General features: G+C 43.1%; 2 protein-coding genes and 1 long non-coding RNA gene across 7 annotated transcripts in view; 1 reads left to right on the forward strand and 2 right to left on the reverse strand.

The window, feature by feature from the left end:
* The window catches only part of MIA3 (MIA SH3 domain ER export factor 3), a 40,124-nt gene extending 32,700 nt beyond the window's left edge, over nt 1-7,424 (forward strand). For 2 of the 3 annotated variants that reach the window (XM_020786542.3, XM_078382972.1), the window contains 12 exons: nt 2,280-2,418; nt 2,871-2,972; nt 3,052-3,112; nt 3,224-3,259; nt 3,448-3,515; nt 3,677-3,774; nt 3,888-4,019; nt 5,001-5,072; nt 5,161-5,234; nt 5,397-5,468; nt 6,025-6,163; nt 6,578-7,424. In XM_020786542.3, the coding sequence (XP_020642201.3) occupies nt 2,280-2,418; nt 2,871-2,972; nt 3,052-3,112; nt 3,224-3,259; nt 3,448-3,515; nt 3,677-3,774; nt 3,888-4,019; nt 5,001-5,072; nt 5,161-5,234; nt 5,397-5,468; nt 6,025-6,163; nt 6,578-6,897 (1,313 nt within the window). In that variant the 3' untranslated portion in view covers nt 6,898-7,424. The remainder of the gene's footprint in view (nt 1-2,279; nt 2,419-2,870; nt 2,973-3,051; nt 3,113-3,223; nt 3,260-3,447; nt 3,516-3,676; nt 3,775-3,887; nt 4,020-5,000; nt 5,073-5,160; nt 5,235-5,396; nt 5,469-6,024; nt 6,164-6,577) is intronic. The other variant, XM_020786543.3, reaches the window with a different exon arrangement.
* Nucleotides 1-25,691, reverse strand: part of LOC144585798 (uncharacterized) — a 338,116-nt gene that overhangs the window by 20,927 nt on the left and 291,498 nt on the right. The window lies entirely within an intron of this gene.
* The window catches only part of AIDA (axin interactor, dorsalization associated), a 40,390-nt gene continuing 26,346 nt past the window's right edge, over nt 11,648-25,691 (reverse strand). The window contains exons 7-11 of one of the 3 annotated variants that reach the window (XM_072990633.2): nt 25,537-25,595; nt 21,426-21,548; nt 19,905-20,027; nt 19,170-19,287; nt 11,648-12,118 (exon numbers count right to left, since the gene is read on the reverse strand). In XM_072990633.2, the coding sequence (XP_072846734.1) occupies nt 12,022-12,118; nt 19,170-19,287; nt 19,905-20,027; nt 21,426-21,548; nt 25,537-25,595 (520 nt within the window). In that variant the 3' untranslated portion in view covers nt 11,648-12,021. The remainder of the gene's footprint in view (nt 12,119-19,169; nt 19,288-19,904; nt 20,028-21,425; nt 21,549-25,536; nt 25,596-25,691) is intronic. The other 2 variants (XM_020786610.3, XM_020786611.3) reach the window with 2 other exon arrangements.

Raw genomic sequence — 25,691 nt, forward strand, 5'->3', positions numbered from 1 at the left:
GGATCTGATTTAGAACAAGATTCAAATTGATTTGTCACATTTTAAATCACAATTTAACTCAGCAATTTTTGATTTTTTAAAATTTAAATTGTGATTTGAATCAATTTGATTTTTAAAAAATCATTGATTTTTAATCCACCCTGATCTGACTCAAATCTATGTATGATATTTATCCTCTCCTCACTGCTTTTTGGCCCCAATTTCTCCCTTTTCTGTTTACAGTGCTGCAGTGGCAATCAAAGCTACAACTGATAGCTTGTACTCAGCAGGATTTTGACTCTAAATCCAACAACTCTGTGTGGCTTTCTGGCTTACATTCCTAACATTTCAAAGCTAATTTTGTTTATTTTCCACTCCCATTTGTCCTGGAGCTTGCAGCATCTCTTTGCCTTAAACGGTAGATCAGGGTAGTAAATGCCGATAGTTTTGGAGACTAATTTTTTGTATCTTCCTCCAGTACCCTTTATGGGCTGCTCCCATTCCATCAAAATCCAGAGGAAAACCTTTTAAAACAGACATTTGTTTACTTTAAATGCATTGAAATGGTTTGTTGCCAAAATTCAACAGCAACCTTCTGCAAGCTATGGAAAGTTATTTGCTTGCTTTAAAAAGGTTTTCTTACAGACTGCAACAATGCATTTAAAGCAAGCAAAATCCAATTTTAGCCCAGACTCCTCCTTCATTAGCTGCTAAAATAGAATAGTGGGCTCTTTAGTGGGACAGAGGCTCTCAACAACATCCTGGCCCTATGTTTCCCTCCCCTTCTGCAATTAAATTTTCAGAGTAGGGATGGGCTACTTGCTGTCAGTGGGCCATACAGTGGGGTCTCGACTTAAGAACTTAATCCATATTGGAAGGTGGTTTTCAAGTTGAAAAGTTCTTAAGTCGAATCTGCATTTCCCATAGGAATGCATTGAAAACCATTTAATCCGTATCTGCTCTTTTCTGTCCATAGAAACTAATGGGAAGCTGCTATTCTGCCTTCAGCCACTAGAGGGGGATATTTTCTTTCTTTTTCCCCCCTTAGGTTCAGGGAAGGCAGGGAACACTAAAGGCAGCACTTTAGAACTCTTTTTTTTAAAAACGAAGCCAATTTTAAATAATGTTTTAAAGCATGTTGTGCTGATTTTTTCAGCACAAAGGCACTCAGGCAGGCTTTTTAGGTGCTTAGCAAGCCTCCGGAAGCCTGCTCAGAGCCGGCCAATCAGCTGTTAGGCGGGGAGAGGAGCGGGGAAAACCACAAAATGGCTGCCAGGCTCTTTCTGGGTGTCGGCTTTTAGCTCTTTCCTGCTCTTTTTCCTGTGGTTTGGGGGCTACCAAGGCCTGGTAAGTGACTTTATTTAACAGTACAGTATTTATTTTTAAGTTTCTGACCCTTTCCCCCCCTCCAGAAGCCTCTAAGGGGAGGGAGGGGGGACTTTTTTCCCTGTTTGTAACTCGAGGGAAGTTCGCATGTCGAGTCCTTACTTTCCCTATAGGGCAGGTTTGTAACTCGAATTGTTTGCAAGTCGGGTCGTTCGTAAGTCGAGACCCCACTGTATGTGGCCCTCAAGGCCATCTCAGAGACATGCCCCCCCCAAAAAGAAATCTGACCTATGAGCAGTGGTTTTCACCTGAGGTGTCTGGAGAGAATGACTGAGGTCCCTCCCTCCAACAAACAAAACAAATGAAAAATAGAGGCCAGAAGTCCCCTCTGGGTATCTAATGTTTTTATTTATTTACCTAAATGTTGGTTTTTGGTCATTTCTGGACATGATGCAGTCTGTGGAGGAAACTGGAGGCAAGAATTTGGCCTTCACACCCACTGAGATTTCCCCCAAAGGCTTTAGAGCCCTCTTCCTTATAAACACCCTCTTTATTCAGTTCTGTATCTTGATCTGCCCTTCCTTTTTCTTCATGTATACCATTGTTCAGTTTTCTTATAACTCAGGACTCTGTTTTTCTCATCTTAAATGCTGGGGACCTCTTCTCTAAGGCCTGTTTTATCTGCAGGTTATTATTTACAGTAATGGTTCCTCACCTTGAGTCCCCAGATCTTCTTGGACTACAACTCTCAGAAATCCTAGCCAGCAGAACTAGTGGTGAAGACTTCTGGGGGTTTTAATCCAAGAACATCTGGTGACCCAGGGTTGGGAACCACTATTTGATAGCATTAAGGTGTTACTTAAACTGTTCTCTGAGCACTTGCATATTTTGTATCGCCACACCAGCTCAATTAATAAGCACAAGAAGCTTACTTGTCCCAAATGCAGTACCTGTGCAGTTTTGTTTTTTTACAGAGCAAATCAAGAAGCTGGAACATGATTCATCATCTTTACAGTCAGTCAGATCTCAACTAGAAAGTGAATGCAGAACGTTGCAACAAAAAGTAGAGATTCTCAATGAGCTTTATCAGCAGAAGGAGATGGCACTTCAGAAGTAAGTGATGGACTTTTTGAGGAAAAAGTAAAACCCTTAAATAGGGTACAGAAGGATTGTTGTGGTTTTTATGTTTAGCTAGTTTTGCCTATGGCTGAGGTCACTGGCACGACACCTAGGGTTACTGTGTGATCCCTTTTCTGGATATAGGGCCCTGTTTAACTTTTTTGAGTGCCTGACAGCTTTTTCAGAGACTCAGCTTACCTACTTGATGGTATTCCAAGAAGCCAAATAGCACTACAGTACTTTCTCTGATGAAGACTGCTAAACCGTATTAGAACCACTTTTTGTGAGATTCCACTTTTTTCAGTGTTTTGTGCAATTAGCCTTTCGTGCTTTGGTATTGCCATAGTAGCCCAAGGAACTTAAGACAGAAAAATCAGTGCTAACTAATTATTGCAGATCAGACACCTATTTGTTCTTTAATTATACCACCTTTTATTCTGACCTAGGAAATTAACACAGGAAGAATATGACCGTCAAGAGAAGGAGCAGAAGTTGTCTGCTGCTGATGAAAAAGCAATCCTGGCTGTTGAAGAAGTGAAAGTTTACAAGTAATTGTTACATGTGAAAAAAAAAGTATTGTATTTTTAGATTATGAGCAGAATTAAATCTGTGACTTTTTTTTGATAGGCAGAGAATTCAGGAAATAGAAGAAGAACTGCAAAAAACAGAGCGGTCTTACAAAAACCAGGTATGCTGCTGGCCTAAGAGATCATTTCATAACAAAACAGAAGGCGGAATGCAAGCAAGTATGGAAACTAAAACCTCTTTTTTTTTACTTCTCTTTCCTGACTGGTGTAAGATTGCTGCCCATGAAAAGAAGGCCCACGACAACTGGGTAAGATGGTGATTTGTTACTTTTTAAAAATGATAACATTCAAATTTTGAAATGTTTTACAGTGTTTTTTTAATTCACTATGAGCTCTTCATATATTTGGACAGAACAGAATGCAGTAGTAATCAGTCCTAGGTTCGAATATGTCATTTCTTAATAGTAATTGACTTGTACATGGTGTCTTCTTACAGCTCATAGCACGTTCTGCAGAAAGGGCATTAGCAGAGGAAAAAAGGGAAGCTGCCAACCTGAGACAAAAGTAAGTGTGTTTCCTGTACGGACCTTAAAAAGGAGTAGTACTAGCAATCAGTATTGAGATTCATAGATTTTCTGAAAATGTCTTCTAAGCAGACAAGACTTATTTAGTAGTTTATAGTGTGAGCATTAACAGTGTTTTCAGTTTAACTCTTTTTATGATAGGTTAATAGAAGTGAATCAAAAAATAGCAGCACTTCAAAGACCAATAATTGTGAAACCAACTGCAGGCCGACCAGACCATCAGATCCCTCCCCGCAGAGGTATACATGCACTGGGCTCATCTTTGTATTTGAAGTACCAGAACTTGTGTTTTTTTAAAGAGGAAGTTAATGTGCTACACCACTGACTGTGCACCATGCTTACTGTGTTGCAGGTCCATTAAGTCGAGATGGATCTTTCGGGCCTTCGCCTGTGAGTGGTGGGGCTCCTTCACCACCACTGATGATGGAACCCCCTGGACGACCCCTTTCTGCCAATCCAAGGGAAGGTTCAAGAAGTGAATTTAGTAAGACATGCTTTTTCTGTTCAGAGGTTATTTTGTGACAAGAAGCCTTTTCTAAATCATTGAGAAGCAGCTGTGGTAGAAGAACAAACTTCTAGTCTGACAACAAGACTTCCCCTTTCTCTCTTCCCTAATACCCCATCGTCTGTTTCAGGGAGTCCCTCTAGAGCAGATTTGGGAGTGGGGAGCTGCAGGAAATAGAGAAAATCTATTCTGCCAGTATTGTTACGGAAATAGATGTTTGCCAGTGTTGCCCATTTTTTCTGTGGATAGATGGAGTTGCCTACAGCTTACTGATCTCTTCATAAATGGGTACTGGTATTACTCTTAACATACACATGCTTTGTGTGTCTAGGATGAGGAGCTGCTGAAATGAGAAAGCTGTTTGGCTCAAACACATGCTGTCAGATTCTCAAGACAAGTAATAATATTTAATGAAGGGTAGCAGTAGAAGACATTTCCTCTTTTTTCCAACCACAAGGAGAAAGTCCCAGTTGGCTTCCTAAGGTAGCCATCGGGAAGGGAGTGAGTAGTTAAAAGGGCACTGGGCATACTCATCTCCCATTTCGTTTAAAAAGAGTAGTGCAGAGTGCCTGCCTTTTTACATTTTCCATGTTCTTTGTGCCCCCCACCCTCTTTTTGTGTTACCTGGAACTAAAATGAGTGGTTCTGCAGCCACAAGATTTTGACTATTTAATCAGTGACTTGGCAGCAGAAAGATGACCTGCATATTCATGCTCATCTTCCTTTGTTTCTCTTTCTCCACTTCCAGTCACAGCACATAAATGCTGGCTTTAAAAAGGAACCTGTGGGGTGCTGCTAAAGCTTCTGGTTTTTTTCTCTATGTCCCATAGTCCCTCAGAAGTGCACAAATACACCAAGCTTGGTTTGTGTTTGCACATCTGTTTAAAGACAGTGAACATCCTTACTCTAAACTATGTGGCAAAAATAATGGCTCACAAAGCTTCTGTGTTCATCCTCCAGGTTCTACTGTGATAGATGGCCCTCCAGCCCCAAGGAGACATCTGGAGCTATCTGGAAGAATGTCTGCCCCAGGTGAGATTGCAGAGGTTGCAAGCTGTACAACTGGAAGAATGTAGAGTATATATTTCAGAAGCAGTATAAAACACCCTTCTCTTTCCAGATCTTGGTCCTGCTGTCGCTGCTCTGATTAACAGTGGCCCAAGAACGTCCTCTCCTTCGGCAGTGGATGGAATGGTAAGCCAAGGGCATTGAATAACTTCTCGTGCTCAGATGATACTCTGGGCAATCCTTGCTTTGCTTTCTCCACTATATATGCCATGTCACCACTTACTTACATCTTATGTTCTGTTTTGTTTACCATGTTATTGTCATACATTGCTGGGGGGGAAATAAAAGCAAAACCTTCCCAGAGAACATGACACCCTTTGTGTTTCTACTGCCCCATCTTCATCTTCTGAAACAACTGCAGTGAGTACCAAAAGGCTGGGAATGGTGCTTTTGCTTTTCCCTGGTTTGGTGGAGAGGATGAGTTTGTAGTGTGATGCTTCTTGCCTCAGCATGAGAGATGTGGTGCAAAACTCACTGTCAGGCTTCTTGAGTTGCTAAGGTGAAATCTATTCTTGGGACAACTAGTATTTCATCACATTATATTTGGGAAGGTCATACTTCTTCAACTGCCATAAAGAATATGACTGAGTTTCATTTGGTTCCTGACACTGAGTTGTTGTTTTTTTTTTAACACCTTGCTTGATTTCTGTGTTAATGCTCCTACTTGTTTGGTTTTCTGTTATTTTTAAAGAAATACACATGGTATTGCTTTAGGTGGTTAACTGTTAAAGGATATAACAAAGGTGAAAGACACTAACTGTTTGATGTCTGAAGTTCTAGTAATTGCGAGAAAAAAATATTGTATGACATGCAATTGAACTGAGAAATTGCAGTGCCGTCTAATACTACATTTCAAAATGTTTTTCAGTTTGACTGTTGTATTTCACTAGAAGGCTAAGTTTACAATCTTGTGTAGGTTACCATGGGTTCTAAAGGCCCACCATCTTTCCCGGGACACCCCATGATGACATCTCCAGGACCTGGACCGCTGCCACCTCCAGTTCGATTTGGACCTCCACCCCGGGCACCATATGGATCTCGGCCTCTTCCACTAGGTAAAATTGCTGTTTTATCTTGTGCTAAAAAGACCCCATGATTCCTTTTTTTGGTCTTACTAACTCCAGAATTCATTTTTGCTTCTTATTTGTAAATAACTTGTTGACTTATTCAACTTGAATATAACCTTGTTAAATATGATGGATTTCCAACAACAGGAAAGTACTGTCAGAATAGGGGGAAGTGGAAAGAGGCCATGAAGGGCATGGGTGCTTTGTTGTCTAAGCACTGGAACTTTGTGCCCTCTTTTCAAACATGTATCTGCATAAAAGCTAGAAACATGCTTTCAGGGAATAGAAGTTGAGAACAATGGTATTCTAGACCTTCTACATAGATTTCTGCCAAAGAAGTGTAAAAGGCAATTTTCTTTTTTTAAAGAATACTTGTCTTACTGTTGTTGATTCATCTTCCAGCACGTGGAGCTCCTCCTCCACCTCTTCCAAGAGACTACCCACCTGGCCCTCCATTTGGAATAAGAGACTTCCCACCTGGCTCACTTCCACCACCTGAACAGAGAGCATATATCCGTGGACCACCTCCATTCCGGCCTCCACCTCCACGGGATTTTCCTCCAGGTCCACGGCTACCTCCACAAGTATTAAGGGACTATCCTCCTCTTTCAGTCAGAGACTTGCCACCTTCTGCACCCAATGAATACCAAGGAGGCCCTCCCTGTCCCCCATCTCCAGCTAACTCACGGGACTCTGCTCATCATCCAGAACAGAAACCATGACTTGGTTTTTGGACTTATCTCTATCACGTTTCATGTGGTGAGGATTTCAGTGGCTTCAGCAAAACCAGCTGTCTCCTGATTTGGACTTTCAGTGTAGCTTTTTTTTCCTCCAGCAGAAATATTTCTCTAGCAATGTGCATTTGGATCACCTTTAAATCAGGACTTGTTATACTTGCATCATGAGATGCAAGTATAATTTTTCTGTGATGACTCTGAAGTCTGCTTCTACAGCTGTGGCTGACCTGCAGCTGCTCTCAACGTGCAATATACAAAAGTACCCGTGTGGTTAATTTTTAATTAATGTAGCCTTATGTAACAAGTCAGTGAATGATTTCAAAATTATAATCTGAACATTTCCTGTGGAAATAGCTTCGGCAAGAAATGCTACCCCTTCACACATAGCCTACAGTGACTGTAGACAAGTGGTTTACATAAGGATTCTAATGCAAATCTTTTTAAACATGTGGTGTGAAAGTACACTGTACTCAAAGGACACATCTAATAAAGAGAATAAGAATCTTTTTTTTTGCCACGTGTGAAGAATAAATTTTGTTTAATAATTAATGGGTTACTGTAAAAGCCTTTTTGGAAGCAGGGTATATGAAGCCTAGATGTCAGAATCTCATGTGGAAAGCTAAATGCAAATTGACTTGTAGGATCAAAAAACATGTATGCAAATTATGCCTAGCTAATAGTTTTACAACAGCATACTGGATGGATTGAAGTATTGCTCACAGAAGGATCTGCCTTGTCTTCCTCCCTGAGAAGTCTCTCCAGAGGGTCAACATATAGTCCAGAATAACATGGACTTTGAGCCTGCAGATGGAGCTGATGCATGTTTTATGCACTGAGCCATTAAGATGAACCCTCTGGAGAGATTTTTCAGAGTGGTGATGTCAAAGCAACAGCTAAGTATGTGTAATGGGGTAGGGAACCTTTTCCTTGTTAAGGTTCACATTCTCTCACAGGGTATGTGGCAGCAGTGGGTTGGGACAGGGTGAAAGTAGACATTTTCCTCTCTTTCTAACTAGCATAGAATTTCTGAACTGTCAAGAGTTGCCGGTTGCCCACCTACTTATTATACAAAGTTATTAACAGCAGACAACTGAATCCTGCCTTGAAGAGTATGTAGAGTGGAGATATGGGCCAATGGACTTTAGATGCCCCCTATCAGTTTTTGCAGCCACTAGCACCCCATCACTAAATTTTAAATGTGGCAGCAACAAAGCGTTTTCTCCTCCTTTTAGAGGGAAAAAAGTGTTCGAGGCAGCCTCTGGGGAACACAATTCTCCTTCAAAACAATCTGTTTCAATGCAAAGAGATAATCTTCCCCCAAAATGAAGTGGCAAAGTCCACTTTAAGTTATTACTGTGCTGTTGAATTTCAGTTGTGGAAGAGATGTTTGGCCTGTAGTGGGATTTGCAGAGATCAGAATTGGACACAAGATGGTCCAAAGTTGTCCACTCTAATGTGGACTCAAGTGTGTTTGCCACGAAGAAAGAGCTTCAGTTCTATTTTCAGTCTGATTTTAACTTGCTTTACTCAGTGCACTGTGACACAAGTTATTTATCTTATGAATCGCTATGGATAAAGTGTACTTCCAGATAGGACTGTTTCTTAAGTCTAGTACTAGATGATCTTCATCTTAGTGATGTTTGAAATCATAAAAAGCTTGGTTAGAACCTTCTAAAGTACTAGATAAAATTAAATTATTTCATGCTCAATAGAACATTTCCATTTCTAATGATCTGTCATGGTTTGCAGAATGTGGAGTTCAAGGTAACACACTACTATCAACAGCTATTTATCTGTAGACAAATAAGTTTGGCGTTTTGGTCACGTGCACCTTCCTAAAAATGAAAGACAATGCAGTTGTGGTTTCTGTCCCTCCAAGATGTCCTTGTTGAAGGAACAAGAGATAGCACTGTTGGCATGTGCAGTTTTTTAGAATGCAATGGAATTATTAAGGATAAGACCTAACAATCATAAGCTGAAACCTAGTCCTTTACTGTTTGCAAGAAATCTTTGTAAAAACGAAAGCACCAAAAACTAGACATTTGTTAATTCAGTGATACATAATTTTCAGTTTAAGCAAGTACAGTAATGCCTCACAATGCATTGCCCCCTTTAGCACTGATGCGTTACAGTGCATGTAATGAATCTGGCACCCATTTGTGGTGCTTTGTGGGGACCAGTCTAGCCACTCCATGCAGTAGTAGACCAGGCCTTCAGGAGACCTGGGGCCCAGTCTATCCACTCAATGCTAGAGGTAGACTTGGACTCTGGAACTTCTGGCATAAGGCATAATGTTAAAATAACCCTGTTTACTGCTGGTTTGGTTAGCACTCCCTCCTTTTTTTCCTTGAATGAATCCTGAGCACTAAACAGCATTACTGTACTAAAAATCCCAAATGAAGGATGAACATACAGTGATGCCTCGCTTAGCAATTGCCTCGTTTAACGATGTATTCACTTAGCAATGTTTTTTTTTTGAGGAATTTTCCTCAAAACATTCGTTTAACGATGTTCCCTATGAGGAAATTGTGCTTAGCGATTTCGGGACCTTGCTTCGCTTCAGATAGGAGCCTCGTGGTGCAGTGGTTAAACCACTGTACTGCTGCTAAAACTGTGCTCACGACCTGGGGTTCAAATCCCAGGTAGCCGGCTCAAGGTTGACTCAGCCATCTATCCTTCCGAGGTCAGTAAAATGATTACCCAGCTCGCTGGGGTGGCAATGTGTAGCCTGCATAATTAAATTGTAAACTGCCCAGAGAGTGCTTGAAGCGCTATGGGGCGGTATATAAGCAGCACGCTTTGCTTTAACGATGACAGTTTAGGTCCCCCTGTTTCGCTTAACGATGTCCGTTTTCGTTAATTTAAAAGGGTCTTAAAATGTTCAAAAACTATTTTGAATGCTTGGGATCGTTAGTGCACCTTCTGAAACCTTTGCAAACTTAATTTGGCTTTGATCTGACTCTTCGTTAATTTTTGGTGAATTCTCCCCCCCCCCCCAATGTAAAGCATTGTCAAACCGACAGTTCAATGCTTTCCAATGGGGGGAGGGAATTCACCAAAAATTAACGAAGAGTCAGATCAATGCCAAATTAAGTTTGCAAAGGTTTCCAAAGGTGCACTAACGATCCCAACCATTTAAAACCGTTTTTGAACCTTTTAAGGCACACTTAAAATTGCAAAAACGGACATCGTAAAACCATTGGAATGCATTGAATAGGCTTCAATGCATTCCAATAGGGGAAACATTGTATCGCTTAGCGATGTTTCCTATGGGGATTTTCGCTTAAGGACGGCAATCTGTTCCCATTGGAACGGATTAACCGGTTTTCAATGCATTCCTATGGGAAATGGTGTTTCGCTTAGCGATGTTTTCCCATAGCGATGTTTTTTTTGGAACCAATTAACATCGTTAAGCGAGGCACCACTGTAATTTGTTTCCCTAAACCAGAAGAGATCCTGTGACTATTCTGATGTAAGTTTGTATCTTCCATCATTCCTGGCTGTGTTCGCTGGGGCAATTGAGAGTTGAAGTCCATCATCATATGAATGGCCACAGGTTCCCCTGCAATAAGGGAAGAGTCAGAGGTTTCTGAGTTGCACATGGTATGGAAACAGCAGCTAAAATACTAGAAGTCAAAATTGATTAACAGTGGCAATTTGATCTCAAAGATTTTTTTAAAAAGGTTAGTCCTATTCTCAAATTTGTTTCAAATTTTAACTGAATGGAACTTCCAGTTCAGAGGAATGAACAGAGCATGTTCAAATCAGATCTTCTGAAAAAGGCTGAACTAAACCTTTACTGGAACAGGGCTGTGCATGTTATGTTCTCAATTATCTATTTAATCCCCAATTTCTCTCTGTAAATTTTAATTTCTTTATAGGGGCATATATACAGAGATCTTTGGAATTCCAGGACAGTAACGAAGTATGACCCTGGGACCATAAACTGCACTACCAAGAAAACTGGTTCCCAAGAAAAAAAGCAGTACATTGCAGCTTCTAGAAACTTAAGTTGTGGGGCAGAGGGGAAGGGTCTTCTCTATTATTACATTGAAACACAATCAGTTTCCAACACTGGTATTTTAATGCCTCTATCCAAGTTAAAAGAACTGGTTTTGAATTTCTCTTTTTTGTGTGTGTCATTTTTCCAAACTTGCTATACTTGTAGAATACGAAAGTAAGGCAAACTCCCATGTTTCTGTGGATATGTACATATTCTTAAGCCACTGATCTGAAACTCATCTGTGCACTTATGTAGACAGAGGGGTAAAGGTATTTACATAGCAACTATATATGCAAATCTGGAAATTTTCATGCTAGGTGGGCTTTTCCCCCAGAAGAACAATTTATCTGAAATCAGTAAGTACTGAGAACTTTACAAAGTGTCAATTTGTCTTTTTCTATCTTCAAATTGTGGCAAGAGAGTTTATTAAATTTTTCTTAAGGACTTCTTAATTGGAGTTTCTTTGTGATGAAATGTCCTCCAGTTATGAGCCATCAAGTTGTTTCCAACTTACAAAGGCCCTATGAACTAATGACTTCCAGGAGGCCCCATAACTGATATCTCTGCTCAGGTCTTGTAAACAGCCTCCTTTACTGAGTCCATGAAATAGCTTTATATACCGTTTAAACCTAAATGCTGAGTGTTACTATCACAGCCACTTCATAAAATCAATCTACAGATTGAAAGAATGCAGATGACAAGAAGTTGTAACTACCAGCCCACAAAAAGCAGTTTGTTGATACTGGCACATCTTTATTGCTGTATCAGGTTTGGTGGATGAGGGCTTCCCAACCACACTTGTTTAGGGTTCTGATGTGGGTACAGAAACCAAATTACAACTGAACTGACACAACCAGCCCAATTAGGAAACATTCACAACACACTTTGGAACATCTGTGATAAAAAATATACATTCCAAAGAATGTACATTCCAAAGAATGGACTTGGCTGCCGGAGCTTGACTGTAGATTCACTGCTGTGCAGTGCATGATGGTCCCTTTGACCAGCTGGCTACAATGCAGCCATTTGTGCTACCTCCTGAAGGATGAGTGCTACACTGTAGGCAGCTACTATGATTTTGTGGCAAGTGGTTCAGTTCACAAAAGTCACTCTTTGTGCAGTATTTGATGAAGGTGAAGATAAAGTGGCTTCTTGGTCAACAACTGAAGTTTCTTCCTCTTAAAGTCAGTGGGTTTTTTGTACCTGTAACCGCACAGAAAGGTATCTGTTAGAATTGAGTGTAACACTATTTGGAAGATTGCAGCAAACACACATTACGATCAAGCTGTCTTAGTGTGCTGGAGAAACAGGCCTTTACTGAACTGGGACTGATGACATAACCTCCTTTGTCCTACTCTGCCCATCAAGAACAATCACTGCACCCAATTACATTAATATTCACAGGAAGAAGCATGCTGTGTATGTAGAAGATTACACAAATAGTCTCAAGGACACTGGCCCTCAAAATTCCACTGAGAATGAAAGGACAGGTTACTTACCTGTAAACATGGTTCTTCAAGTGGATTCTCCATGAATACACACTAATGGGGTTAAGTCAGCACTTGTGCTGGCCTCTCGGAATCTTCTAGAGCTGCAAGAGAAAAGTAACAATGTTCAGGTTGCCCTGCACTGAGCATGCTCCGCCCGCCAACGGCTCAGTTCCACATGTCCGCCATGTGAAGAGTTGGAACCCAGAACACTCCTCAGTGACGAACATGTGGGGAGGCCGGGCGGGACGTGTGTATTCATGGAGAATCCACTTGAAGAACCATGTTTACAGGTAAGTAACCTGTCCTCCTTCAACGTGGTTCTCCATGAATCCACACTAATGGGTGACTAGCAAGCACACTTACTGGATGGTGGGCAGTCACTGAAGCAATGAAGTCAAAACAGCCCTTCCAAACTTGGTCTCAGCTTTAGCCCGAAGGTCCAACTTGTAGTGGGTAACAAAGGTAGAAGCATTGGACCAAGTAGCAGACCGACAAATCTCTTGAATGTCGACTCCCCTAAGCAGGGCCGTAGAAGTAGCCATGGCCCTGGTGGAATTGGCTTTGAGACCTTCAGGAACAGGTTTCTTCAGCAGTTCATATGCTAGAGAAATGGTAGAGACTAGCCATCTAGAAAGGGAAGAGGAGGAGGCAGGAGAACCTTTACGAGGCCCATAAAAGCAAAGAAACAGTCTGTGGGCCTTTCTGAAGTCTTTAGTCCTGGTGACATAATAGGCCAATGCTCTACGCACATCTAAAGCATGGAGCATGCGCTCAATTTCTGTAACTGCATCTGGAAAAAGGGTTGGTAAAATCAACGGCTGGTTAACGTGGAAGTCAGAAACAACCTTAGGGAGAAACGTGACATCAGGATGAAGAACCACTTTATCCTTTAAAAATTGTAAATAGGGAGGATCGGCACGTAGAGCAGCCAACTCACTAGCTCTCCCAGCCGAGGTAATGGCCACCAAAAACAATGTCTTAAAGGACAAGAATTTCAAGTCACAAGAGGCCATGGGCTCGAAGGGATGCCTTGTAAGACAGTGCAAGACAGTCTGCAGAGACCACTGAGGTATCGGTCTTTTGGCCGGAGGTCTCATGTTGCCAAGTCCTTTGAAAAAGGCCTTAAGGGTTGGGTGAGAGAACCATCTGGATGACTCCGAACCTGGAGGTTGAAAGGCCACAATAGCTGCAGTGTATACCTTCAGCGTTGACTTAGACAGGCCTAAATCGAAAAGATACCTAAGGTATAAGAGCAAAGTCGATAGGGCAACAGGTGAGGAATGCAGCCCACGTTCCTCAGCAAATCTAAGAAAATTTCTCCACTTGTAGCTGTAAAGCAACTTAGTGGCAGGCTTCCGTGCCTTGTCGATGACCTCTGTCAATGATGGGAAATCCTCCACGCAGTCAAGTGGAGTGCATCGAGGTCTGGGTGAAGAACATTCCCTCCGCTCTGAGTGAGTAAGTTGGGTTGCAATGGAAGTGTCACCTTGTCCACTGACGCTTGAGACAGTGTGGAAAACCACGGTCGACGTGGCCACCAAGGGGCAATTAGTATTGCTTCTGCCCTCATCTGTAGCAGACGGACTATGACCCTCTGAAGGAGCGGTAGAGGCGGAAACAGGTAGATGAGGCCTCTCGTCCATGGCACCATGAACGCGTCTCCGAGAGAGCCTTCTCCTTTGCCTGCGCGGGACGCATAGAGTGGACACTTCTTGTTGTGTTGCGTCGCAAACATGTCCACTAGTGGATGACCCCACCTTTGGCAAAGGGTGGTGAACACCTTCTGGTCCAGTTGCCACTCGTGGGATTGAAACGGGCGACGACTGAGTTCGTCTGCCAACTGGTTGTCTGATGTGGCCACATGGATAGCCACTGGAAAAATGTGCATCAGGTAGCACCATTCCCAGAAATGTACTGCCAGAAACAGCAGAGACTTTGACCTCGTGCCCCCTTGTTTGTTCAGGTAGTACATCGTGGTGGTATTGTCCGTTACTACCTGTACAGCTGTGCCTCTGAGAAGAGGGAGAAACGCCCTGAAGGCCTTTATCACCGCTAGCATCTCTAGATGGTTGATATGCAGGGACGCTTCCTGCGGGGACCAGAGAGCATGTATCTGGTGATGTAGACAATGGGCTCCCCATCCCACTGGGCTGGCGTCTGTTGTCACTTGTATGGTAAGTTGTAGAGGACGAAAGGGCCTCCCGATTAGCAGATGTGGAAGAAAAAGCCACCACTGCAACTGCCTTGCAAGTTCTGGGTGACCCTGAGGCGCTTGTGCTGACTGTCTGCCATAGGGCTGAACAGGGCCAGCAGCCAGGATTGGAGAGAGCGCATTTTGAGTCTCGCATGAGGCAAGGTGGCCGTTGTCGAGGCCATGAGGCCTAGCAGGTGTTGCGCTAGCTTTGCAGACACTGTTCTTCGTGGCTTGAACCTCAGAACTGCTTTCCTTATTTTCTGGATACGTTCTGGAAGTATAAACAGGCGGGCTTGCACAGCATCCAGTCTGGCCCCTATGTAGTCCATCACCTGAGAGGGTTGCAACTGAGACTTCTCGTAATTGATGGATAGGCCCAAAGCCTGTAGGGTCTGCAGGACTTGATGAGTGTCGTGGTAGGCTTGCTTTTTGGACTTTGACACGATCAGCCAATCGTCGATATATGGGTAAATCTGAATCCCTTTGAGACGTAGATAAGCTGCTACCGGGGCCATACACTTGGTGAAGGTCCGCGGGGCAGTGGAAAGGCCGAATGGGAGAGCTACAAATTGGTATATGGTGTTCTTGAAAATCAGTCGAAGGTACTTCCTGTAGGCCTCGTGGATCGTTATGTGAAAGTAAGCATCCTTCAGATCCACCACTACAAACCAATCTCCTTCCTTTAGCAGGTGGACGATCCCTTCCAGAGTAACCATCCTGAACTTCAGAGGATTGAGGTAGGTGTTTAGATCCCTCAGGTCCAGTATGGGTCGAAGACCTCCATCCTTCTTTGGTACAGCAAAGTATCGGGAGTAAAAGCCGTTCAGGATGTCTCTGTGAGGTACCTTCTGGATGGCTCGCTTCTGTAGCAGAGTGAGAATCTCTTCCTCTAGGACGGGGTCGAAGGATGTATGCCTGACCCATCCTAGAGGAGGTAATTCTATAAACTCCAGGCGGTAGCCGGAGCTGATAATTTTCAAGACCCAGGTGTCTCGAGTGATCTTGTACCAGTTCTGAAGGTAGGGAGAAAGGCGAGTAAGATGGTGGTTGATCCGGATGCTGACTGGGAAGTCAAAGGTATTGTTTAAACTTTCGGCCAGAGGGCTTAAATGACTGGCGCTTGCTGTGTGTTTTGAAACTAGAGGCCGAGGAAGAGGCCTGAGAAGATCTTGCAGGTGGTTGTGGCCTGAACTGGCGGTATGTTGAGGTTGAACCCTGCTGGTACGGCTGCTGTTGGGGCCTAGAACGCCACTGAGGCTTAGAAGGCCTTGGCTGTTGCTGTATGGCGTAGGATTTAGCCGTTTTCTTACTTTCATGGAGGGATTTCAAGTTCTCGTCGGTCTTTTCACTGAAAAGACCAGTGGCGTCAAAGGCTAGGTTCTTGATTCTGGCTTTAATGTCATCCATTATATTGGCGGAACGTAACCAGGCGTGCCGTCTCAACGTGATAATAGATGCCAGATTTCTGGCACTGGCATCTGCCACATGCCGTGAAGCCAGACGTTGGTGTTTAGACACAGTCTGTGCCTCAGCATAAGCATCAAGGCATACTTGTCTGATGTCCTCTGGTGCCACTTGGAGCGCTGGGAGCACTCTCGCCCATAACTGTTTTTGATAGGCCCCCATGGCTACCAAGTAGTTGAGGGCTCTGAGGGCAAAGGTGGTCATCGAATAAAGCCGTCTCCCGAGCACCTCTAGGTCTCTTCCCTCTTTATTAGTCGGTGTCGGATGACCTTTAGTGGGCAAACGCCCCGCACTAGATTCCACCACCAGAGAATTAGGCGCTGGGTGTTTGAGAAGGCACTCCGTCTTTGGGCCATGGACCCGATACATGTTCTCAGTCCTCCTTGAAAAAGTGGGAGAATCAGCTGGATGCTCCCAGTAGCCAGTGATAAGGTCCATGAGCTCTGGCACATAAGAAAGGCTAACGGGCCGAGACCTGTCCTTGTGAATGTCCCCAAAGATGAGGTCATCCTCACGAGAAGGAGATTTCTCCACCTCCATCCTCAAGGTAGCAGCCATTCTCACGACCATCTGAGGATAGGATGAAAAATCCTCTGATGGAGATGAGGGATGGATATCCGCCGCATCAGACCCCAGTGGCTCCGCTGGTACTGGAGTCTCCAAGGAGGCGTCTGATGTGCCTTCGTCCTCGTGGTCAGAGGAGGAAACCGAATCAGGTTCATCCTCATCCTCCAAAAGCCGAGGTGCAACAGGCTGTGGTATGCCCTCTGTAGGCTTGGAAGGTTTAGTGGGTAGCGGCCTACTCGGGGCTGGGAAGGGCGCCGAAGGCTTGTCAGGAGGTGTCGACGTCGGGGGGCCGTGCTTGGTAGGCCGTCCCTCCGCCAGAGTAGTGCGCTCCTCGTTGTCTGGAAGAGGGTGCTTTCGACGTCGACCCTTTTTTGGAGGCGGCGTGGTGGAAGTAGACGATGAGGAATAGTAGGTCCTCTTTCGTCGACGCCGTCTATCCCTCGACGTGGAGGAGGAATCAGAAGAGTAGTCTCTCTTATGCCGATGACGGCGTCGAGACCTCCGTCTCTCACGGCTGTCGTCAGAGTCCGAGGAGGAGTAATCCCAACGGCGATGTTTCCTTCGCCTATCGACATCGGCAGTACGTTTGCGCTTGCGATGGCGCTTAGGTTTCTTAGGAAGAGTCTCCTCCTCGGTCTCGGACGCTGGGCGTCGAGGAGGGACTGGTGCACTCGGCTCCCCAGGTCTCCTCAGGGAGGGTGTCGGAGACTTGGTGGCCGGCGATCCCGGTGTAGACGATCGGGATCGAGACGCCTGCCCAGTTAGAATAGGGCTCCGGGGCGCATCGGTCAAGCCAGAGATGATTTTGTCAATCTGGCTTGCCGTGGGAGACCTCTCGACAACGACCAATGGTTCTTGTCGTGGTGGAAGAGAGGCTCCAGGTTCCGACGCGGACTCTCGGTCCCGAGAAGAGTCCTCCAGGAAAGGGGAAGGGAGCGAGGTGGAGATAGGAGGAACCACAAGAGTAACCTCCTTCGATGTCGACGCTCCCTTCAGCTTCTGTTTCTTCTTCTTTAGGTGCTCCGGCTTCGGTGGAGAGATGGAGCCAGTCGATGTGGAGGTAAGTATTTTCTTGGACGAGGTTTTCGCCTTGGACTTGGTTTTAGACGCCTTCTTAGGAACATCTTTAAGAGTGTCCGAGGAGGTGGATTGGACTACTCTGATCTCTGACCGCACGGTGGAGGAGGAAGGCGCTACCTCCATTTCCGATGGTTGAGAGGCTGACAATGTTTGTTTCCAAAGGGAATATCTTAGACGTTGCTGCCGAGCCTTTAAAGTCACTTTGGTGAATCTTTTGCAGTGCCGACAGTTGGAGACCGAGTGGGATTCTCCAAGGCAGTACAAACAAAGAGAATGTCCGTCCTGGAAAGGAGTTTCCGGGAACAGGTGGTACAGAGGCGAAAGGGTCCTCTCCTCGGGGATGGTTTGTCCTTCGGAGGCATAGACTAACCGGTGGATGGAAGTAGACCAGGAGTCCCGAGTTACGGAGCGTTTGTTGGGCTTGGTAAAGGCAGGTAGACCAGGAGTCTCGAAGGCTATGGAGCTTTCGACGGACTTGGTGAAGGCAAGTAGACTAGGAGTCCCAGGTAAAGGCAGGTAGGCCAAGACGACGGATACCGAAAATTGAAGAAATCCGGTAGGCGCGTGGCGCCCCGCAGGAGGCCAATTACCGTTGATCGGTATGACCAACTGGCGCGTGGCGCCTCAGAGGGTGGCCTGGAAGGCCAATTAGGCCAAAAGAGGTCTAAACAAAGCCGCCAGAGGCAAAAGCGAAGTCAAAACCAGTCCAGAGTCAGGGCAACAACAGGTAGATAAACGATTTTCAGTCCGGTCAATGTAAAACACGAAATATAGCCAAAAAACAGGAGCTCAGTCCGAGAGGTTCCAACTTTCACAAGCGGAAAAAAGGAACTGAGCCGTTGGCGGGCGGAGCATGCTCAGTGCAGGGCAACCTGAACATTGTTACTTTTCTCTTGCAGCTCTAGAAGATTCCGAGAGGCCAGCACAAGTGCTGACTTAACCCCATTAGTGTGAATTCATGGAGAACCACGTTGAAGAATCACAGTTACTTCTGAGTAATACCACTTTAAACTATGCTGTATGTTGATATCAATGGATATTAAAGTTATTTTCATTTTGTTAAAATGGGCTCAGGGAAGCTGTTGTCATGGGAACTAAACACAAATGGTTAAAAGCCACTTTAGCCACACAGGTACAAAGCCTAAATCCTATTTACATTTTACATTCAACGAAATCAAGTAATTTCCAAAAATCATTCATACAGGAGTGTTATTTGGGTGACAGTACTAAGTACTGTGCAAATTAGAATATTTATCTCAATCAATATACATAAAGCAAAATGTCAGCAGAGAGCGAGTTATGTTCCTCTGTTTTCAGAGAAGACTATTCAGCAACTTCTGTTAGTCTGGCAGCCCCTGGGAAGCCTCTCCCAATCAACGTAGCACTGAGGTCCTGCCACACAGAAGTCATGTTTATGATGTACAATCAGAATGCACCACATATGAGCAAGGTCACTCACAGTTCTATAACAATTGGTCCAGGCTTAATTTCATCCATCTCCATGAAAGCAAAGCACTTGGTGCTGGTGAACCTTTTTTTAGGCTTATAGTGTTTAAATTCAAAGAAAATAGCTGCTCCTGAAAAAGGAGAGAAAGCATCAATCTAAGCAATACTGTGTATGTTAGAACATCAGGTAACTTTTTTACAGGTTTGGTATGAAGCTGGCTGCCATCAGTGACAGTACTTTCTGCTATATGTAAGAAAGCAAAGTGTGCTGCTTATATTGCCACCCTATAGTGCTTAAAGCTGTTTTTGAGAAGTTTACAATTTAACTACACAGGTGATACATTGCCCCCTCCCCCAATGAGCTGAGTACTCAATTTATCAACCTCAGAAGCAAGCTACCTGAGCCTAGGATTGAATTCCATACCCTGCCCTACCTATGGAGGAAAGATCCCATTTGCATGAATGGGAATTTTTTTTCCTAAATCTAACTGACACACAGATGCAAATGGACCAGTGGAGGGAAGAGTTTTTCCAGCACAACACTGCCCCCTCCCCCCCAACAAATTACGTGGGGGAGGTGAGGAAAGACAATGCTACTGTGGTTGTGGCACCAGAGATCAACCCCTGGAAGGCTGCCTATCAGCAAACACTGCCTTCAGGCTGGAAACGGTTCCCTACTCTGGCCCAACGTTCAGCTTTGACAATGCTAGTCGCACTTCAGTGTAATCTTTGGCTGTAGGTCACAAACCTTTTGTTAATTTTTCAATATGTTTCTGAATCTCAATGTCCACATTAAAATGAACGTATGTGTCCTCCTTCCTTGAAGCAACTGGGGTATCTTGGACAGGGGTCAGGTCTATCCCATTCAGGTCTGTTAAGGAAAAGAAGAATATTGGTGTTCTCCGCAGAAAAGTACTGCAGTTTTGGAATAATTAAGCCACGATCAAGTCATTGTATTTTTAATAATTCAAGCTCTCTAAATGTAAATGGCTACTTACTTACTAATGAAAAGGTTAAAAAAACTCACACAGTACAATTAGTTCATGTAGGCCTCACACAATATGACTTTCTTACATGGATATAACTTCCAAGTAGGATATATATTTATCATAATACAGTGGTGCCTCGCACAACGAGCGCCCCGTAGAGTGATGAATTCGCTCTACGGGGACGTTTTTTCGATCGCTAATGCGATTGCAGAGCGACGGCCCCAATGGGCGAAAATCGCAGAGCGAAGGTCGGTAAGCGGTTCGCTTACCAACCTTCGCTTTGTGACCCACCGAACAGCTGTTCCGTGGCTTCAAAATGGCCGCCGGAAGCCCCAAAATGGCCACGCGCAGCGTTTTCGCGCCCTTGTTATGCGAGGGGAGGGCGCGAAAATGGCTGCCGGCAATAGAGGAACATCGCTGTACGGTGAATAAATCAGCCGATTGGAACGCATTAAACTAAGTTTAATGCATTCCAATGGCTTTTTTCTTTCCGTACAGCGATGTTTCACACAGCGAGGGTTAATCCGGAACGGATTAACTCTCGCTGTGCGAGGCACCACTGTATACTTATATCACACCATACTGGATAGGTCAGAGATTTAGGTATCTGGCTGTGGAGTCAGAGGTTGGGAGTCTGATTCCTCACTGTGCCTGCCTTATTGTCAGGGGCTGGACTCAGTGATCCATAGGGTCTCTTCCAGGTCTGCAGTTCTAAGATTATTATATGTCCATGCCAGAATAATCAGTCACTTCTATCAAGTCCTCCCACTGCACATAACATCTAGAAAAACATACAAGATGATATATGCCCAACTTAGATGATATATGCCCAGTTTCCAACTTAGAGTGGAGGTCATATATGTGGACTTTGATGACAGTTACAAATACATTATTTCAAGAAAACCATTTACTTTTTTACTTTTGGGAAAGTTATCCTTCATTAAAAATGTGGAAGTAGGAGCTTTAATGTTGAGGGCATGGAAGATGGTACAAAGCTTCAGACAGAGATGCAGGATACCTCTCAAAAGTAAAAGTTTGAGATAATCCAATTGATTTGTTGGAGGAAAGGGCAAGAAATAAATGCAATGTATGTTAGTATTTTGCATGCTAACTCACACTGATTCAGCAAATCTCTCTATTTTGGAAGAAAAGAGATACATACTTGCTGTATGAATATAAGTTATTGCCAAGCTTGGGATAAATGGCTAAGACCAGATCAAAAGTGCTCAAATGTCAACGGGTTCATGACTGGTCAACCCAAAGAAAGGAGAAATGACTACCTTTCACACTAACAGTGATATAGGGATCGATGCACTGCCCAGCGTCTTTGAGACCAATTTTCTCTATTTTGATAGTAAGCAACGTCATCCCAGGTTCAGATGGCAATCTAGGTAATAAAGTACCTGGCAGGAAAACGGATCAGAATATTAAAATAACAGAAAAAAAGTCCTTCAGTATACTTTTCCCTACTGCTTTTGGTTTTCATTTGCATTCCAAGCCTGAAAGATTCAATCTACTATTGCAGACGATAACCAAGGGAGGACAGAACTTGGCTTACTGAGACACAGAGATTATTTTGGGCCATAAACCCAGCTTCAACTTGACCTACCAGTAAAAAGCAGGTGGCAGAAGTATACCTGAGGAAGATACAGCGGTGCCTCGCACAACGGGTGCCTCACACAACGATGAATTCACACAGCGATGCCTTTTTCTGTTAAATTTGCCGCCTCACACAACGATGTTTCCTATGGGGAATTTTCACACAACGATGCCTCTTTTTCGCTCCTGTAAAAGTGTCTTACAATGTTTGGAACCTGTTTTAAATGCTTGCAATGGTTAGCCCACCTCCTGAAACCTACGCAAACTTATTTTGGTGTTGTTCTGACACTTCGTTAATTTATGGTGATTTTTTGTTTTTCCCCTCATTGAACTCCATGCATTTCAATGAGGGGAAAAACAAAAAATCAACACAAATTAACGAAGTGTCAGAACAACACCAAAATAAGTTTGCATAGGTTTCAGGAGGTGGGCTAACCATTGCAAGCATTTAAAACAGGTTCCAAACATTGTAAAACACTTTCACAGGAGCGAAAAAGGACTTCGCAAAGCCATTGAAATGCATTGAGTCGGCTTCAATGCATTTCAATTGGGGAACCGGGTTTCACTCAACAATGTTTCCTATGGGGATTTTCGCTCAAGGACGGCAATCCGTTCCAATTGGATTAACCGGTTTTCAATGCATTCCTATGGGAAATGGCGTTTCACAGAACGATGTTTCACACAACGTTGATTTTTTTGAACCAATTAACATCGTTGTGCGAGGCACCACTGTACCTTTTTCCCCACATTTATCATACAGGTAGCCAAGAAACAATGTTCAGCTGCAATCTCAGCACACTTCAATTGCCAGAATTCAGGCGCACTGCATGAGCATACCTGAGCTCTCAAACATACACTGAACTGATACATCCACCATGGCCAGGTAAATATCTGTACATTCAGATACCAAACCACTTTCAAGAAATGCTCTCATGAAAGAGCAGTGATGGAATGGGATGATCAGGGCTTTGGGATCTGACAAGAAGAACACAATTTTCCAGTACAAGATATTTCTTCATGATTTTAATGTGACAAGCAAAAATGAAATACAGTGGTGCCGCGCTAGAGGATGATAATCTGTTCCACTGAAATCACTGTTTAGCGAAATCATTGTCTAGTGAAAAGCATTTCCCCATTGGAATACATTGAAAGCTGTTTAATGCATTCCAATGGGGAAGAATCATTGTTGTCTAGTGAAGATCAGCCATAGGAAAGGCGCTTTGCGAACCGCCAATCAGCTGTTTAAATCGCTGTCTTGCAAAGCTTAGGTCCCGAAAATACCTGTTTTGCGAGCATGGAGGGAGCTGTCAAAATCGTCGTCTAGCAAAAATCGGTTTGCGAAGCAGGGACCAAACATTGTGCAGCGAAATTCCCCCATAGGAATTACTGTTTTGCGAATGACTATAGCGATAGCAAAAAGTCAATGTCTAGTGAAAAAACTGTAATGGGGGATAACTGTCTAGCAAGGCACCACTGTAAAAAGGTTTTATTCAGGCTAGCTGAATACATTTGTATCTTCATTTTTTTTCTAGGAGAGGCCACTTCTCCCTAAAACAACCAAGAGAAATTCTAGTGGTCAAATAAAAGACAGTACAAGGGTAGTTGAGTAATTTAAAAACCAAATGTAATTATTTTTAAAACAACACATTTATTACCTATTATTATTTTAGGTTTGGTTTCAATTTCTGTTGCTATGTACTGTCAAGTAGGAACCAAATTAATAGTGACTATTAATAGGTAAAGCAAGTAAGATATTTAAGGGGTGTTTTTATCAGTTCTACATGCCCTGTGGGTTTCCATGGCTGAGCAGGGATGTGAACGGAGGCCTCTGGAGTCTTAATTCATCACTCTATCCATTACACCTCACTTGGTATCCTTCCATTTACACAGAGCCTTTGAAATACTAGAAATGTGAGGTATCTTGTTCAGAAGAAATATCTTCCAAGTTGAAGAAGCTTTATTTAAATACTAAAGCATTAATACTGAATACAGTAATCCCATTTGAAAATTCATACTGGTTTTAATTTAACAGTTCTGTTTTGAGTAGTTCTGTTTTTTTTTTAAGAATCTGTAGCACCAGTCCAGAGAAATGCTCTTGGTACCACTGCCCAATTTACAGCAATCTGCTCTTGCCACAACACACTCCATTCAGGACAGTCCATCAGGAGAGGCTTTTTGGAGAGCCTAGCCTGAGCCTAGTCAGTGCTGCAAATTTTAGGAGCAGAATAAATATTACAATTCACCATAGGTTTCTTAAGATGTTTAACAACCAAATATTCTAATCTAAGCAATGCATACTCAGCTGAGAAGAGGACAAACAGATAGCTATGCTGTGTCATAATGAAATAAACAGGACAATTCTTCATGCATAAATGCTAAAGGTTCTATATCCTGAAAACAAATTTTGGAGATGCAGATATGCAACACATGCAGAACTTTACACAGCATTAAAGCATAACACAAAATTGCTGGGTTGGAACACTCCTGGACAGGCTGCTTATAAAGGGATGTTCTATAACACAAGTCACCTGAAAGACTATTCTACCGAAAGACAAATCTAGCATCTTTTTTAAAAAAAAATGGACACAAATGCTTTGACATGAGGTTTCTTAAGGTTTTAATGCATCAAATGATCAATATTCCTTATATTGTAGCCAGGAAATGGAAATAACCAGCTGTAGAATCCAGGTGCATATAGCAGCCGTTCAGCAGCAACCAAGAGGAAAGAACATGAAGCTTCTGAGTTCTCAAATCTTTTAGGACAGAAGCTAAGAAAGTGCCAATCTACTTCCCTATCACTCTCAGGCTTTCCAATATTCTGTTACCCTTTGTTCTAATCAGTAAGGAAAAACCAGTACCCAATGGCCCAAATCCTCTTGCCTGGTTATGCTAGTGTAATACAAATGGTATTCAACTGGAGGTGTCTTGAGTTAAGAAATTAACGCAGATATTATCTGCTGCATACTGAGTGATGTGACCAAACATGCAACTAATAATGTCTACGGTGATTTCTTAACTTACAACAATTGCTTACAGAAGTTAGGCCATTAATGTAACTACGCAAAAGGATGTAGGCCAAAATATTTTAAGTAGTCTGCACAGTGCAGTTGAGAGAAATCTGGAAACACAAAGGGGATAAAGCTCATTTAAAAAACTCGTCAACTGAAAGGCTTATACAGTAACATCAAACAGCTGGAGGTTTCACATTCAACCGTGTAACAACTCGGCTCAGTTGGAGACAAGGTGAACGACTTTGGATGAAGTGTAAATGTGCTGGGCAAGAACTGAACATCCATGACACAACCAAATGTGCAACGCACCAACAGAAGTGTTTTGTGGTTTGCAATTCCAACTCAACAGTATCATAATTAGTATGAGTGCAACTCTGAGTTGCACCCACATCACTGTGCAGGAGAATTTTGCCCAATGTTTTCTGGATCATTTTCCCCATGTAATAATTTCCAAGGTTGATACTAACACTATTGTATATAAGCCAATACAAATACATTCAAGTATTCTTTTTCAGAATCTAACTTTCAACTAAGTTTTCTTTTCCAAAAGTAGATTTACTCTATGTAATTTATGCAGCCACCTGAACAAGTCTTAGCTTGAACATTAATTCCTTCCCATTAACACAGAGGAAAAAAATCTAGAAGTTTATTGTAGGAATAAAGTGCTGACAGACTTTAGCAAATAAGAGCTTTAGTATTTAAATGGAAGCACCAGAATGCTATTACAGCAACATGAACATGTTCAAAACTAAAAACTGCTCATGTTAAAACACAATCATACCTTCATTGGCTCCTGGGTTAGATGAATGATGTAGCACATGGTTACACGATGGAGCCATGCATGTAGAAGACAAGACCATGTACAGTTAAGCAGCACAATAATGCAATTTGGGGTCCGTGAAAACAAACAGATTGTACAGATGAAGGAAGCATAAT

This window comes from Pogona vitticeps, chromosome 1, assembly GCF_051106095.1.
Source record: "Pogona vitticeps strain Pit_001003342236 chromosome 1, PviZW2.1, whole genome shotgun sequence".
Classification (NCBI taxonomy): Eukaryota; Metazoa; Chordata; class Lepidosauria; order Squamata; family Agamidae; genus Pogona; species Pogona vitticeps.